The sequence below is a fragment of the Rousettus aegyptiacus genome, unplaced genomic scaffold (genome assembly GCF_014176215.1).
Source record: "Rousettus aegyptiacus isolate mRouAeg1 unplaced genomic scaffold, mRouAeg1.p scaffold_m13_p_10, whole genome shotgun sequence".
Classification (NCBI taxonomy): Eukaryota; Metazoa; Chordata; class Mammalia; order Chiroptera; family Pteropodidae; genus Rousettus; species Rousettus aegyptiacus.
In genome coordinates this window covers 65,008,945-65,025,783 of record NW_023416285.1, presented here as the reverse complement: position 1 = coordinate 65,025,783, position 16,839 = coordinate 65,008,945, and the positions used below count along the sequence as shown (strand labels likewise).

Genomic DNA, 16,839 nt, shown 5'->3' with positions numbered 1-16,839 from the left:
TCTGAAGGAGAACAAAGTCACTGGATAACTCGGGCGCACATGCCTCTATCCAACCCAATCAACCTCTCCAAGAAAGTAGGAGGTGTATGTATGTGCACAGAAACCAACCAAAAAGGAAGTAGAGTCATCTCTCTGATGCTTTCTTTATAATACTAACCAACAGAGCGGGGAGTTAAAAAAATAAATGAAATTGACCACATTTCCCACACAACAAATTGTATGATTATTTCATAATTGAAGAAACAATGCCTGAGTTATAGCGAATGCTTTTCTTTCACCCTCCCCCGTCCTATATTTGAGCCTTAGACATCAATTCCTGTCTAGTTGCCAATTGGACTTAAATTCTCTGAAGCAGGCCATAAGTGTCTGGGGGCTTTTTGTAGAGAATTGGCACCTCGCAGATATTTAATCATTCTTTTGTGATGTTTAAAGGAATTATAATTCCCTGATGTGGTTGGGCTGCTGTCCTGAGTATATCCCAAGGAGTTCAAGAGCGGGGTACTCAGAGAAAAGCCTCCAGTGATCAGATACCACCCAATACCACATGTATACATTTTTTCAGCAAAAAAAAAAAAAAATGTGCAGGGAGTGAAGAAAGGAAGTTGGCCTGTAGAGTAGTAAAGACAAAACACAAAAATAGCTAACATCAGTCAATCACGCCCATATGCCAGGCATGGTACTGGGGCTACACAGGCACAATCTCATTTAGTCCTCACCAACTCCATCAGGCTGAGCTCAGAGAAGTGAAGGCAGCTGCCTGAACACGTACACCCAGTAAGTGACAAAGCCAGGGTCTGTTTGGCTCTGGCATCCATGTTCATCATCACAATGCTACATGATCTGCACATCCCTGATGACACCTCAGAGCTACTCTGATGGTGACCATGTGTTTTTCTATAAAAACTGTGGTGGCTCCTTGGCGGGAAGGTTTTTCCAGATGCATTTACAACAAAATCCTTTTGATACTCTTTAATCTATCATCAATTAGTTCATGAGGCCAAAAGGTTTTTTGGCTGACCACTTGTAGTCTGCTCTCGTATGCCTACTTCAGTGGAAAAGATAATTGTACATTCTAGAAAACTCTGTCTTCAGTATAATTTTAACTGGCCAGAGAAACTACCCAAATATTTTATCCAGAAAAGTTTCATCTATAAAGCTATTTACATTTCTGGTTTAGAATCCTTCTCCATCTACCAACCTGGCCCTAGTGAATTCTTAAGGCCTGAAGTAACCTGCCACAGACCCTAGCAACACCATCCCCATGGCAACAATGGGAGATACAGTGGAAAAAGCCCTGATGCTAGAATCAGGATGTTTGTGCTTCAGGTTGGCTGGATCATCCAGGGGAGCTTCCTTAACCTCAATGAATCTTTGTTTTTTCATCGAGATGGAGATTCTCTGAAATCACTGTGAGGTTCAAATGAGGCCATTTATCATCACCACAGCTGTTTACAATGCACTTACAATATTCTAGGCATCTCCTAAGTGCTTCATGTGTGTGTTTAATTCTTACCCATGAAGTAGGAACTATCATTAAGAGCTTTAAGGATGAGAAACTTGAAGCCCAGCAGAAATTAAGTAATTCATCTATCCAATATTACACAGCTTGTAAATGATGCACCAGAATTTGAACTCAGATATGAATGACTTTTCAGAGGCCACATTTTAATCACTACAAGCTGAAGCTTGGAACTGCCCTGCCTCTCTGCTGTCATCCTTTATATATGAAGCCCTTGGAATTATGCAAATCCTTGGAGTGACATACTCAAATGTAAAGCTTTATTACTGTCAAATGGCCCCAGGTTGCTTTTATACAAAACTGGTCAAAGAAGTCCCATGATTACATTCTCTGAGCATGCCTAGATGGCCAGATACTCTCAGAGAACACTCAGTTCCTAATAGATGATGTGTAGTCACATGCATCATTGTATCACATCTATGCCACTGTCTTGCCCAAAGCCACTACTTTAAAAATTTAACCACTAGCTCCAGTTTTATTGTTTCCTGAGGACACATTAAAATAATGAATGCATTATCATTGTTCCACATACACAAAAAAAATGTCATGACTTATTCATAGAGCTTGTTACTACAAGGCTGAGTCATTTGGGTAAATTACTATGCCTCAGTTTTTTCTTCTATAAAATGGGAAGCCTGGGCTAGATCCTCTCCATGGCTGCCTTCAGCTCTAAAAACTATGGTTCTGGGCCAAACTCCACTAGCCAAATAACATGCTTCAGATGGGGAAGGGGGACATTGGGCAGGAAAGAGAAAGAAAGTAGGAGCTGCAGTGTCAAGGTAACAAGAAACTAAGTGGCTGAGGAACAACTCTGGGGAGAAAGGGTTAGAGACCGAGAGCCAAGAAAGAAGAGGGGTGTGGTAGAAAAGGACCCGCTGGTGGAAGTGGAGCTACATGGGAGCTGTGGACCCATCCACTGACAAATGGCTCAGGCATCTCCCCAGACTTCAACCCAAGATGCTAGTCACCTCTTTCTCAGCTGAGGTAAGTTACCTGCCTCGTTAGGGAGGGAGGGAGGAAGAAAGGAAGTTAGAGACTACATGGTTTCAGCAATTCTTCAGCAATTCCATTTTCTTGATCTCAGTCCATCCATGCTCTCCATAAATGAAGTTTGGTTATCAAGTTTCATTAAATTGAAGATTTTATCTATTATAGAATATATCATTATTTTATAGATCACCAAGAAAGAAAAACACTGCCCATGATCTTTGTATGGTGCCATCAATTCTAAGATATGGCCTGCTCTCAGAGATACTAAAAAAGTATGTCAGAATTGATGAACTATGTTCTTATAACTACTGCTATTACTAGTAATAAAACCCATAATTTAAGGGTTTACTATGAGTAGGAACTATATCAAATACTTTTCATAATCCCACTCAATGTTTACAGCAACCTGTGAGGTAGGTGTTATTATCCCTATTTATAGACAAGAGAAGTCCAGAAAGACTAAGTAACTTGTCCAAGGTTGCCCAGCTGGCAGAGGCTGAATAATCACCAAGTCATCTCCCCTCCAAACTTCCAGTGGCTGGCCACTTGGTTACAATCCTCAGGATGACAACGGGACTTATTTATTGCCTCTCCCTCTCTTACACTTTTGGATAGAGCTGCTAAATGAAGAAAAAGGGTAGGGACAGAGCAACAAATATTTAATGGCCCAAAGGGCTTCAGGAATACTGTTCTAACTTCGGATATGCAAGAGTTAAACACAGACGTGGGTGTAAAGGTGGGCCAGAGTTCCAGAGCTGGTTCTATAGGGAAGTGAGAGTAAGAAATGGGGAAGGAGAGAACACACAGACACAGTTGGTACTTCACTGTTCATGCAGGAAGGGGGGTTACCATAAGACTGATGACTATACCTCAAGGTATGCAGAAGCCCTTCCAAGAACCTCCAAGAATCTGACCAGGGACCTAGCAAGTATAGATTCATGATTGTCTTTTTAACGAGAAGACTCCTCAAATTCTAAACATTTCCAATTTTACAGCCCTGGACCCTTCCCGGCCCCTCCCTTAGTGTTTATGAAAGCAGGTCTGTTAAGAGTGGAGGAAGCAGGAAGAGAGTGGGGTCCATATGGGGCCACATAAAGGGAGGGGTCATGGTCAAAAAAGGGAAAAACGACTAAGAGAGAAGATGTCTAGTTCTTTGGCTCACAAGTTTTCATTGGCCTGCAGAAATGGGCCATTTCCTGCCCTGTTCCTTCCAAGTCCAGTCCCACAGACTGGCAGTGGGAAGTTTCCTCTGTTTACTTTGAAAGGGCTGCATTCTAATGCCAGTGAGTCCTGGAGCCTGTTCCTCTGTGGTGGTCTCCAAAGTGATGACACCCATGAGAAACATGGGGAGACCATAATAGAAATCTTATGTAAGTTTTCTTACGCTTTCATAATATTTTGTTATGTTTTATAATGGTTATAATACAGTAATCATACATGTGTGTATAATGTATAAATAGATAACTATACATATAACAGGCATGTGGATGAACTTATTGATATAGGTCTGTGATCGAAAAAAGGTTGGAGAATATTGCCTAGGAAGAAGTTATTTCCCTATTCTCTTTAAGTTCCCCTCCTAAAGCTTCTGGGTGACAAGGTCATCAAAAACACTCATCTTGGTTAAACTTGGTTAAATGTATAACACTACTCAATGTTTTGAACAATGTTTTGCTTCCTTTATTTTCTCTCACCTTGACAGTCAATTAAAATAACTGCTTTTTTCTTTTTTTTCAGCTACTAGCCTAATATTTGGAGTTTGCCAAAGCTATATTCTTCAAAATTTACCTCAACAACTCCTTTGCATCAATAGAGTGTGGAGGGGGAGAGGGAGGGAGACAAGAGATATGGCAACCAACTGCAATGTGTAGACCTTATTTAGCTTATGATTCAAACAGTTAAAATAAAAATTATGAGACAACAGGGAAAGTTTGAACTGACTGTATATTTGATATCAAAAAATTATGGTTACTTGTTTTATGGTTATATTTCTTAAGAATCTTTATTCTTTAGAGATATATATTGAAACATTTTCAGATGAAATATGATGCTTGAGATTTGTTTCAAAACAATTAGAAGATATAGGTGAAATAAAATATCTATGAATTGTTCATTACCGAGGATGAGTAATGGGGTGCATAAGGATTCATTATAATCTGTACTTTTGCATTGAGGTTTTCATTATATAAAGTTACAATGGATACAATAAATCAACCAAACACGAAACAATCAGTGAGACCCAATGTTACAGAAATCTTCTAACATTGCCTTCTATCTACCTGACATAGTCATGTGAACCAAAGAAAGGCCAACACAATTTACTAAACTTTCAAGTGGTATCTTGAAAGTCCTGGGTTTTGCATTATAGACCAGAAAGCAAACTGTTTGGGACTGAAGTTGCTTTGCTGCCAGTGAAAGAGAACTTGCCGATTCCCATGAAGAAAAAAATAAGACCATTAAACAGGACCACTATGCTCTTTGAACATCAAAGAATCATTACAAAGCAACATTGTGATGAGTTAAGTGTAAATGAATCAGGAACATGCGGTTTCAATTTCCTTCCAAATACACACGTTTAAGGAAAAATGCCCTATTAAACATGTGCTGAACTGCAAGGCTTTGAAAGATATGAAGAGAATCACTGAACCCAAATGTGTCCTGGCGTTGGTCCCCAAGATAGGTCGTTGTTCCTCTCCACTGGAATACGATTTCTACACCTCATCCATTTCCTCTGTAAACTCTACCTCCTTCCTTCCAGGTCCTAATCCAAACTTGATTTCAAATCCTCAAAACATATGACCATCTAGAGATCAGCAGCATTTTTTTTTTTCATTTCAATTTTGATGAGAAAGAAACAAATTCTTTGAGACTCAACTTGGAAAGCATTTACTGGCAAATCCATAGCGCTCACCCTGTTGGTTTAAACTTGGAAAGTATTGGGAGTAGTTAACAGTGGAAATGAAGTGAGGAGGAAATGGATGCAGAGATAATCCCACTGTACTTCTCTCACTCATCCCTCTCCCTCCTCATTCATGCAAAAAAGAATTCAGCTGCAACGATTTAGACATGCCTTGTGTGGATTTGTTTAGTACAAAGCTTTTAAAAGAGATGCTTCCCCAGGTTATGTGGTTCATGGCCCAACATCTGGCCCAAGTCTGGCTGAAGTCAGCATGGAGAACAACGAGTTACTAAGTCTAGTGCTGCTGCGGGACCTTGACCTAGGGAAGGAGAAAATGAGAAGTTGGACCAGGGCTGAAAGAGTGATATACAAAATGAAGGCAAGCAATCTTCTCACTTGAAGTCTGGAATGCCAAGCTGGGTGTGTATTGAGGCTCTCTTTGACCTGTGAGCCCCAAAGTGAATGCTCTTTCTGCATGGAGACAGTGCAGTTTGTTAGATGTATGTTTGGCAGTCTGGTTTGAGAAAGTTCTGCTTGGGAGGTGGGTAGTTGGATTCTCGGATCTAAGACACTTGGTGGGTGTCCTGCGTCTCTGACTTCTGTGCCTCACCCCACTTTCCAGGAAGCACACACACAGGACTGCCTCCTAACTCCTATTGCTCTTGGCAGTTTATCCAGGAGACCTCGTCCATCCACAGCCCTAAATGATTCAAGTTGCGAAATCGGAGCCACTCATTTTAGTTTTCAGAGCACAAAACTCTAGTGGGAATAAACCTTACCTGCTTAGAACTACTATCTCTATCAGAGTCAGGGACTAATAATTTTTCCCTCTGGATACCGGCATGAATACTGTTCATAGTGATTACATTTACAATCCTAACTTTTTTACTATAAGCTAGAAAGAGAGCCAGCATTTCCCGACTTTCTTAGAAGGCATATGGCTATGGAAGTAGCACTAGTTTCAGGACCTGTCATCCTTTAGTGACTAGACTAGCTGTTTTGGTGATGACTGGGTCCCTAAAGCAAAGGACAGTTGTCTTCTCGAAAAGTAGGGCTCCCGCTTACTATGTACCTATTCAAAACTCATTCAGACATTATTCCATGAGCATAAACACAGATCCACTAGAATATGACACAAAAGTGAGAAGTATTTCCAAGGGTTACAGGGCTAGGAATTTAAAGGTAGGGGGAAAATGACAAGCCCCTTTCAATTTTCTGTAAATGGTTTTTGAGAGTTGAGTGTGTACCATAAAGTGCATCTTATCACCTCGCCGAACTCTAAGATTTTCCCCTGGAATTCTTACCAAACCAAATATTTAAAGAAATGTTATAAAAACCACAGGAGATCACTGACCAGAGCACCGACCATCTTAGTTATTGGACCGTGGTGCTGCTTTCTGCAGCCCCTGTGATGAAGCTAGCTTACGTCATCATCAAGATCACACTCCTTTCCACAGAAACTAAACCAGGGTCTTCTTTTCTACAGCTTGCAACATTTAGGAACTGACCAAGATATAAGGTAAACTCACATCCTGGGCTGTGCCGAAGTTGGGAGTACAGAATTAATACATCCTAAGCTCTCTCTATGAAGACTGACCTGGTAGAGGAAGCAAACACAGAGCCTGCTGATGACCCACAAGGGAGGTCAGGGTGGTTTGGCATCCAAGATGCATCTAAAGGTTCTTAAATTGTAATGACTATAAGGATCACCTGGGAACCTTGTTAAGAATGAAACTGGGATGGGCCCTGTAAGGATCATCTGGGTTGCTTAAGAATGAAAATAAATGCCCCCCTCTACCCCGCCCTGAAAGATTTTTGTTTTGGTAGGTTTGGTTTGGAGCCCAAGCATCTGCATTTTAAAAAACCAACCCAGCCCTCAGTTCCTTTGTGTGTTGTCCTCAGAACTCAAGCTGTTCTAAGGACTTTACCCAAAAGTCCTATCACATGAGGAGCTGTAAACAGGCCCAGGAAAGATGAGCAGGCTGTATCCATGCACATATCCATGAGAAACAAAAAGTCTGTTTCCTAGATTCACTTTGGGGTCTAGGAAATTGAGAAGGAGGGAGAGTTCACAGGAGTCGAGAATGAGGGCATTTCCCTTTATACTATGCCATGTTCTTTGCAGCCCCCGAGAGCAGTCAGTCCTAGACTCCCTGCCGCCTAACGTGGAGACTCCACACCAAATACTGTTTTTAGACATCTCCTGTGGAATTCATTCCTCTGGGTCTTGGCAACAGATGGCAAGGGAGCCGCCTAGAGTTAGAAACTATTGGCCCTCAAGGCCAAACTGGGCAGGCAGAATGATTGACTGGATCGGACAAAGTGTTTTTGTTTGATTTTGTGTTAGGTTGAATTTGAATGCTTTTAGACATTGCATACATACTATATTCCTTGCAGTTGGCCAGAGGCCTCACCACTCCCTTTTGTCTTATACCCAAATAATTCCTATGTTTAACTCCTGCTTGGTTCCTGTAGGCATCCAAGAACCCTCTGGGCCACATGTTAATTTGACTCCATTAGCGTCAGTTTTCCAGCTGGGCCCCACAGGAACAGGACTCAGACTGGGATAGTCACACTCAGAGGAAAATGGCAGGAAGAAGACTGGCTTTCCCAGGGAATATGCCCAGCTCTGCCTTCGAGAACCCAGCAGCTTACGGTAGAGAGGGAGGGATCTCATTATCGCAGGGCCATGCAGCCACCACACCATGGCCCCTTTCCCAAGGATGCCACACGGACCCAGCATCCCACTTACTGCTCTCAATGACCGTTTTTCAAAGCTTTGGTGACTTTCCAAAGTCATAGCTATAGCCTCCCTCTAACCTTTCTGCCAGTGCTATTTACTCTGCCTGAAATGCTTTCTCTTTCCATCCCTGATTCTCCCTTATTGCTCCCTAATTACTTCGAGATTCAGCTCAAATCCTCAACCTCTCCACAAGCTTTCCCTGTCTAAGTTTATTGAAATGGACAATCTCCAACTCTTCTCAACTTATTACCTACTCTTTCTTTCTTTTTTTAAAAGACTTGCCCCCTTAAGCCTTGGATCATTGTTTATAGTTCTTATGTGTATACATTTCACTGACAACTTGGGCAAGTACCATGCCTAATTTCTTACTGCCGTGTTCCTTATAGCACCTGCCACAGTACTTGAAATGTCATTAATTCACTGATTAGTTCATTAGATAATAGCTGCACAGGCTTCTCTCATAAAGCCTCTCCAACAATCGAAAGCTTCCCGAAAGTTCTGTTAAATTAGTTTAAGAACAGTGTCTTGGCAAATTCCTGGCACCATGCTTCCTGGATTGCTTCACATTTTGGATAGAATAGACTGCTTGTGTCCATTCGTTTATTCAATAGAAAAATTGCCTTGGATTCATGTACTCGAAGAAAAGTAAGAGCCTTCCTTTAATTAGGCTGTAAAACTGATAGTAACTCAAAGGACAAGCTCCTTAGTAGCACCTGCAGTAGGTTACATGATGGCACCCAAAAGATGTGCACCTGGAAGCTGTGAATGTGACCTTATTTGGGAAAAGGGTCTTACAGATGCTATTAAGCTAAGGATCTCAAGATGTGATCATCCTGGATTATCCAGGTGAGCCTTAAGTCTCTTTATAAAAAGAGAAGACATAGAATCGAAGAGGACGTAGGCGAGAAGGTGATGTGAAGATGGAGGGAGAGATTGGAGTTTTGCAGCCACAAACTGAGGAACACCTGGAACCACTAGAAACTGAAAAGGCAAGAAAGGGATTCTCTCCTAGAGCCTTCACAGGGAGCATGACCCCATTGACACCTTGATTTCAAGCTTCTGGCCTCTAGAACTGTGAGAGAATAAACTTCCATTGTTTTAGGTCACCAAATGTGTGGTAATTTGTTACAGCACCCCTAGGAAACAAATACAGTAATTAACAAGGATGGCATAAAGGGGAATGGGGGTGGGCAACAGGGGCTGGAAGATGGGATGCTTAGGCACTAAATTTCTGAGACACCAACTTTAGTATTCGTTGAGAGAAGAACAGGACTTTTTTTTTACAATCTAATTAATTCTGCTATTGTATATCTTTCTAGAAAATTTTCCACAATGTCATTACCCCAGAGGTGCTCACTATACAGGCTTAAGCCAGGTACTTTCTCTTCGAACTTTCTCATCTAAGGTGGACTGGGCTTACATTCCGATAAGGGAGGACCAGGTAATCCTGAAATGTAGAGTCCTCAAAATGAATGGCCTGCCTCCGAGGACCTAGGTCATTTGCTCTTCTGCTATCAATCATTTATTGAGTATGTACTACGCTGGTCAAATTGGTTAATCTGGCTAATTACAAAAGAGTTTCTGGTTATCACCACACATTCATGGGGCTGGAGGGATACCTATCTAAATATGACCAGACCAGCTTTTCTAGTCTAAGCCCTAAGATCTCTTTTTTAGGGTCCCTCTTTTTATCTGCCACTGACTCTGATTTACACATAAGCCAACCTTTGCTATTTTTACCAGTCTGGTTAGTAAGGAGAAATATATTTTTGTAAATACTTCAAACACTGAGGCACACACAGCAGCACTTTTTATATGATTGCTAGAAGCCGTTCACATCCATCTGCAATCCTCTTTTAAAGCCATCTAACAAAAGGAGCCAGAAAAATATCATTATAGAGGATGGGGACATGAGTCATTTCCTCTTATAAAATAGACTTAGGCCATGGAGGAAATATCTTTATTTCTTAGAGCTACATTGTGAAGTATTTAGAGGTGGAATGTTGTAATAACTGTAGTTTACTCCAAACCACTTTAGTAAAAAATAAAATAAATGAAGCAAAGATAGCAAAGTGTTAATCATTAAATCTAGGTGACAGGAAATGGGTATTCACTGTATAGTTTTTTCTGCTTCCTTGTGTTTAAAAATTATCATAAATAAAAATGTATATTATGTATTATATACAGGGCAATCGTTCTCCTATACTGATACCACATGTGTTTTCAGGTATGGGGACCAACTGTCTCAAAAAGGGATATCTATTTGCAATGAAAAATGCCCGAGAGAGACTCCAGATCTGTGCATGCAGGCTCTGTTCTTAGGTTCTATTTATGGAAGAAAGAGAAGACACATTGAGAAAAAGCGGAGTACCAAAAAAAAAAAAAAAAAAAAAAAAAAAAAAAAAACCCAAACAGTGTTGGCATAGAAGCACGAAAAAAGAAAGAAAAAAGCCTGTTGGGAAAGCACCGCATCAGTAAGATGGTGTTTTTTTTGTGGAGTCACAGACAGCTAAGCTCTGCTTTAAACTGCTGGCAGGGTGTTTTGTCCAACTGCATCGAGTGTATATGGAATTTATTCCTCTAAACAGACATACCAGCCGGGGAACTGACTCAGGTCCCACCCGACATACCCAATACACCGACCCAGGCAGGCACAGTTAGAGGGGGACTCACAGTTCTGAATACAGGAAGTGCAGGTTGCCCACATTGTCAATGTAGTTGGCAGGGCTGAGCCAAGGCAGGACCAGCAATAGAAGCGCCTTCATTTTCTAAGCAGGATGCTGCTTTCTTCTTGGCCACCTTCTCTGTCAGCTGCAGGGGCCCAGCCCAGCCCCTTTACACAAAACTTGCCATGTCCCCACAGTCAGTAGATCATAAGGAATCTGACTCAGAGCCCTTCGATCGAGCCACGCTAATAAATAAATCATGGGCTTGTAAGAGGATTGCTCCTTCTGATTCTCAGATGGGGAGATAGGAGAACGGAGGGACCAACCATGGTTGGTAAGAGGGCTTAGGCTGAGAGCAAGCAGGCTGATGCCCCGGAAAGGGACCTGCCCCCTCCTGCAGGATGCCGACTGGTTCTTGAGAAGCAGCTGGTACATTTACATCACTGGCTGGGAGCAGATGGGCTGGAAGCTAAACTGTGTTGGAAGAGGGCATGAGCATGGCACATTCAGACCCCACAGTGTGAATGAGCAAATAACCAAAGCTGCCCTCCAGCTTGCTACAGGAAGACACTGTACGAAATTAGCATCTTGGGAAACACAGCGTGGAGATTTAAGCTCCAAGTGAGCCTTCAGATACTGTGCACAGTGTGAAAAATGAGCCAACTGCATCTCTAAATGTGTATTTAGAATATACATTTAATATATTTTACCTTTCACTGTCCTGACTACACTGACAGATGTAAGGGAAGTGATGGCTTCCTTTCTGATTTTGAAAACTGTGCCTATATAAGAATGGACTGTGCCACTCTCTTTGAGAATAACAAAGAGCCTTGATAGACATAAAGTTCTGTCCAAACAATGTATAGGTTCCTGTTTGGTGAGGAAAAAGGGCACTCCATTTCTCTTTCTCCTGAGTAAGTGAATTAAGCTCTGACACTAGCTGTAAGACCCTGGGTGTTTCATTTAAGCTCCTGAGGCTCAGTCATTTTGTCTTCGAAATGGAGCTAACAGTGCCTTATATGCCTGGTTCAGCAGCATTTCATCCAGTTTTAAGTTCTGTGATTCTAAACTAATTTAACAATAGGACTTCTGGCATGCCTAAGCTCTGGCATGCCACTGAAATCCCCAGAACTCCTCTCCTTCTACTCTATATTTAAGAAGATTAAAATCTATTTCTCCAACTCAAGACCTAAATCTTAACAGAAATTCTCCAAGGGATAGTTCCATTAATAACAACCAAGCAATTACAGCAAACTACATTTGGTAGGAAGAAGACCAAAAGAAAAATCTTTTGGGAGATTCACGATGGTGTAGAAGGTCGAGGCTGTACATGCCTCTTCCAGCAACCACACTGAAATTATAACAAAACTACAGAGCAATGAGTATGTGGTGTTACCAGAGGTCTAGCTGAACAGAAGCCCTACAACTAGGTAACTTCAAATAACAGGTCACCTCAAAAAGGTAGGAGGGGCGGAGACGTAAAGCGCCTAGTCCCACAACCGTGAGTGGCACTTGAGAATCAGAAGGGCTATCTTGGCTGCCGAGCTGTCTCCCCAACCTGAGGAGTCAGGGGTCCCTGGCCACACACTGGGCTCCCCACTTCGGAGTTCCAATGCTAGGAAGAGAAGTCCCTCTGGCAGTGAAAAACAGTGGAGGATGTGGTTGAAGTGAGATGAGGGGCTGCAGGAAGCAGAGACCTTCCTCTTAAAGGGCCCACACCTGGCCTTACTTGCTGATGGATTCACTCGCTCTGAGCTCCAGCACCAGGGCAGCTGCTCAAGAGGTGCTAGGGACATACAGGGAGGCACTGAACTGATTGGCTTCATGAAGGGCGAGGGCTAGAGGGGTGGCTGGCTCCTGGACAGAGGTGTAGGCAGAAACCATTGTTCCTTTGTTGAGCCCTCCCTGCTCCTAGCCCGTGGACACAGGTGCCATCGGCCTGGATAACACAGGTCGTTCAGCCCAGGGGATTACCTGAGGCTCTGCCTTTCCCAACCCGTGGGCCCACCCAAGCCTCTTCCAGTGATTTTATTCCGTACAAACGGGCTGTCTTGGCCCCTGCTGCGAACTTTTGTAAAAGCTCTCAAATGATCACAAAACCCAAAGAAGCAGCATCTGGCTTTGGCATGTCCTGTACCTCTTGCTGAGTAGCCCCAAACCCTGCACTAGTGGCAGCCAGTCTCAGTTTCAGTTTGATCCCTTGATGCACCTATAAGCTCAGTACGGGTGGCAGCCATGTGTGGATTGCTTGGTGACTCTTACCAGGTGGCTCCAGAGGGGCACAGGCTGTGGATGAACTTGGCCTACAGCTGGATGCCTCTCAGGTCTGTGCCAAGGCACCCCACAGCACACCTACTATATAACGTCACTCTACTAAGACTGGGAGACTTAGGAGCCTGCCTAACATGTAGAAACAGACACAGGGAGGTAGCCAAAATGAGGAGACAAGGAAACATGTCTCACTTGAAAGAATAGGACAAAGCTTCAGAAAAAGATTTCACCAAAATGGAGACGAGCAATATACCAGATGCAGAGTTCAAAACACTGATTGTTAAGATGAGTAAGGAACTTAGGGAAAGGGTAGATGAACTCAGTGAGAACTTTAACAAAGAGATAAAAAACATAAGAATGGAGATGGAAATTATAAAAGGAAACCAGTCTTAAATGAGGAATACAATATCTGAGATGAAGAGCATATTAGAGGGAATCAACAGAATGGAGAAAGTGGAGGATCAAATCACTGGAATAGAGGATGGGATAACAAAGGATATCCAATCGAAAAGACAACAACAACAAAAATCCAAAATAATGAAGATTGTATAAAGAGCCTAAGGAATAACATGAAATATAATATTCGCATCATAGAGGTACCATATGGAGGAGATCAGGAAGTTGAAAATCTATTTGAAGAAATAACGATGGAAAACTTCGCTAACCTGGTGAAGGAAATAGACACAAAATTCCAGGAAGCCCAGAGAGTCTCCAAAACCAGGAACCCAAAGAGGCCCACACCAAGACACATCATAATTAAAATGCCAAAGGTTAAATGCAAAGAGAGAACCTTAAAAGCGGCAAGAGAAAAGCAGTTAGTTACCTACAAGGGACACCCATAAGATTGGCAGCTGATTTCTCAAAAAAAAACTTTGCAGGACAGAAGTGCTTGGTACAAAATAGTCAACGTGATGAAAACCCAAGATCTACAAACAAGAATACTTTATCCAGCAAAGCTATCATTTAGAGTAGCGATAAAGGGCTTTCCAGACAAAAATAAACTAAAAGAATTTATCAACACCAAACCAGCATTACAACAAATGTTGAGGGACGTCTTTAAGAGGAAAAATTATGTAGCAAAAATATGAATAAAGAATGGCAATAACTACATATCTATTAACAAGTACTTCAAATGAAAAGGAATTAAGTGCTTCAAGCAATAGAGAGGGTGGCTGAATGGATGAGAAAACAAGACCCTTACACATACTGCCCACGAAAGACTCACTTCAGAGTAAAAGACATTCACAGACTAAAAGTAAAGGGATGGGAAAAAGATATTACATGATGACCTAGAGTGTAGTGTAGTGAGTGGAATAAGTCAGATAGAGGAAGACAAATGCCATATGATTGTATGTATATGTGGAATCTAAAGAACAAAACAAACAAACAAACTAACAGAAAAAAACTCATATATACAGAGAACATTTTGAGGGTTGCCAGATGGAAGTGGGGTTGAGGGAGTCAGTGAAAAAGGGGAAGGAAATTAAGAAATACAAACTGGTAGTTACTAATAGTCATGGAGATAGAAAGTATAGCATAAGAAATATAGCCACTAATATTTTAATAACTGTATATAGTGTTAGGGGGGCACTAGACTTATTGAGCTGATCACTTTGTGAGTTATATAGATGTCTAATCACTATGTTGTATACCTGAAACTAATATAACATTGTGTGCCAACTATAACTGGAAAATAAAAAATGATTATAAAAAATTAAGAGAATTGAGGGGGAAAAATAGAGAGATGGGTAGTTATTAATAAATTAAGTATAGCAAAATGTTAATGGACAATCAGGTGATAGATATATGGGTATTCACTGTAAATTTATTTTAACTGTTCTGTATTTTTGAAATATTTCATAAAGTGTTCAAAAAAAGTATTTAACATAAGATCTTAAATTCTCATAGATTTTAGGCAAATAAAGAGGCAGCCTCTGATACAAGCATATCAACTTTATGATATATGATATCAATATATCTTAGGCTACAGCAACAATATTTTATTCACCAATGAAATACAAGTTCCCCTTCTGTGTCTGCGTACACATGCACACCAGACACACACACACGCGCACACACACACACACACACATACATGTATATGTGGTCATAAAACAACATAATACAAGCAAAATAAAATTATAGGTTCTATAACAAACTTTAAAAAAAGAAGAAAGAAAAATCTATGGGATAAGGGCAACTGCAATAAACCGTGTAGTAAGTGGGAATTTAGGATCAGAGATCTGCATTTACCTGAGGCAGGTTTAAAAGTATTTAAATATAGTAGACTCTTAGAATGAGCACACTTGCTTTCTACAGTTTAGATCCAAGATAAACAACCTTGATAAAACATGACATATATTAATTAATTTTGTTGAGGTCCTAATTTGAATTCTATTCCCTTAACATCAGGTATGCAAGAATGAGTTAGAGCTGGTAGAGAACAGTAAAAAGGAAGTTAGGTTTTGTATGTAATGCTCCAGGCTTGAGTTTGAACCTAAGCTCTGCCACATACTAGCTGTGTGACACTGAGCATGCTATTTAACCTCTCAGAACTTCCGTATCCTTCTCTGTAAAAGGAAGACAATAATAATGAGGCTTGACTCCTAGTGTTGTCATGAGGTGGAATGCGATAATGCCTATAAAGAACAAAGGGCTCAATGAGTGTTAGCTATTGTATAAATATTGTTATTAATAATTACTAATAATAGTAAACAAGCCTAGCTGGCGGCTTAGCACCTATCTCTAAGAGGTTTTGTTATTCTCTTCTTGTCCTTTCTTTCTTCCTGCACTACTAGGGATATGATATGTTCCAGTCTTTTCTGAATATGGCGTTTCAGGATCCCAGGGCATGCTCAACGGTATAGATCACAACTCATAAGTGGCATGATATATAATGAAGGCTCTGCGCTTCAGAGTGTACTGGCTTGTGTTTCTGATAATCTTGGAAATATCAGATTGCTTCTCCAACATTCTAAAAAAAGAATATGAATGTAATATAAAAATGGATATGAATGTAATATAAAAAAGGATATGAATGTAATATAAAAATGAAGGTATAATCTTTTGTTGTTGCTTATGTCACTATTGTAAAAACTGCTGGTTGCCTCCAATATCTAATCTTCTCTCCCTTTTAACAGAACCCAGATTTTGCTCATGGTGGTAATGCATTTAGCCTCTCTCACAGATGGGTGGCCATGTAATACAATACTGGCCAATGAGGTACAAGCAAAAATTACTGAGTCAGGCATTTCAGAGAGCTTTTTAAGAGATAGAGTCTCAGTTTGTATGTTGTATTTTGCCATTCCTTGTTCTTCCTACCTGATTCTTTCTGCCTGGAACTTGGATGTGATGTAATGCTGGTGTCTGAGCAGCCATTTTGAGATCATGAGGTGAAAAATTTGAGAATAAAAGCCAATATGAGAAGCAGAAAGAGCCTGAATTCCTAATGGCATCATGGCAACTTCACGCTAGTCATAGACTTCCTACCCCCAGACTGTGTTAAATGAGAAAAAGAAAACTTGTACATAGTTAAACCAACATAACCTGAATTTTCTATTTCCTTCCATCAGATGTAATCCTAACTAATATAAAGTGGGAATAAAATCCTGCTTTCGAATGGTTATGGATTTCTCTATAGCTTTCTTACCATTAAACAGTCCTAACCCTAACCCTTGGCCCTAGGTTTTGCCCAAGTGCTATTTATCCTTTAAATGTCATCTCAGACGTCACCTTTTATTTCATGTTTTCT

At 41.0% G+C, this 16,839-nt stretch overlaps 1 protein-coding gene across 7 annotated transcripts in view; it reads right to left on the bottom strand.

Moving 5' to 3' along the window:
- The window catches only part of LNX1 (ligand of numb-protein X 1), a 159,938-nt gene that overhangs the window by 61,576 nt on the left and 81,523 nt on the right, over positions 1-16,839 (bottom strand). The window contains exon 1 of one of the 7 annotated variants that reach the window (XM_016119596.2): positions 10,825-11,580. The exons of the other annotated variants lie outside the window; for them this stretch is intronic. Coding sequence (XP_015975082.2) covers positions 10,825-10,916 — 92 coding nt within the window. The 5' untranslated portion in view covers positions 10,917-11,580. Of the gene's footprint in view, positions 1-10,824; positions 11,581-16,839 lie in introns of those variants that run through there. 7 annotated transcript variants of the gene reach the window in all.